The following is a 627-nucleotide window of genomic DNA, read 5'->3' on the forward strand; positions in this document are numbered from 1 at the left end:
CCCTGCCCGGCGAGGAGGCCATGCTGGTGCGGGAGCTGGAGGACAAGCTGCGGGAGAGGGAAGCTGAGCTGCGGCTCCTGCGTGACAGCCTGGATGAGAACGAGGTGGCCATCTGCCAGGTACGCCCCTGGCGTCCCCCTCTCCTGTCCCTGCCCCCCTCCCCGGGGCACCTTGTGTGAATGTCCCCCCAGCTGGGGGGGCAGGGGAGCCCCTTTGGGGACCCTTGCATGGGGTTACGTTTTTCTGTGGGTTTGGGAACGGGGATTTTCTCCACTCGTGGGTGGTCCTATATAGACCCTGGGAGACCCTCATGTTGTCTGGGGGGGCAGTTGTACAGACTGGGGTGCCTCTTGGATGCACCTGGAGCTTCTCCCTGCTGGTGGTGGGGCTGGGGGAGCCCTGTAGACTCTGGGTGTGCTGACATGGGGGGACCAGCACGGGGAGGGGGAGGCACCACTACATCACACCCCTTCTGGACCCTTCCTCTGCTTGTGGGGGGCATTGCCCGCCTGTGGGCAGGGCATGCCCATCCCGGGGAGGGCAGCAGAAGTGGGGGAGTGCCGTGCTGCCCCCCCCCACACTCCAGCGTGTTTTCGTCCCCCCTTCCCACCCAGGTGTACGAGGAGA

General features: G+C 65.9%; 1 protein-coding gene across 1 annotated transcript in view; it reads left to right on the top strand.

Moving 5' to 3' along the window:
- The window catches only part of LZTS2 (leucine zipper tumor suppressor 2), a gene marked incomplete at its 3' end in the record, with an annotated part of 4,291 nt that extends 3,665 nt beyond the window's left edge, over positions 1 to 626 (top strand). Inside the window, 2 exon segments of the mRNA XM_035893638.1 lie at positions 1 to 119; positions 615 to 626. Coding sequence (XP_035749531.1) covers positions 1 to 119; positions 615 to 626 — 131 coding nt within the window.
- Between the last annotated feature and the right edge of the window lies 1 nt (position 627).

The sequence above is a fragment of the Egretta garzetta genome, unplaced genomic scaffold (assembly GCF_000687185.1).
Source record: "Egretta garzetta isolate BGI_Z169 unplaced genomic scaffold, ASM68718v1 scaffold135, whole genome shotgun sequence".
Taxonomy (NCBI): domain Eukaryota; kingdom Metazoa; phylum Chordata; class Aves; order Pelecaniformes; family Ardeidae; genus Egretta; species Egretta garzetta.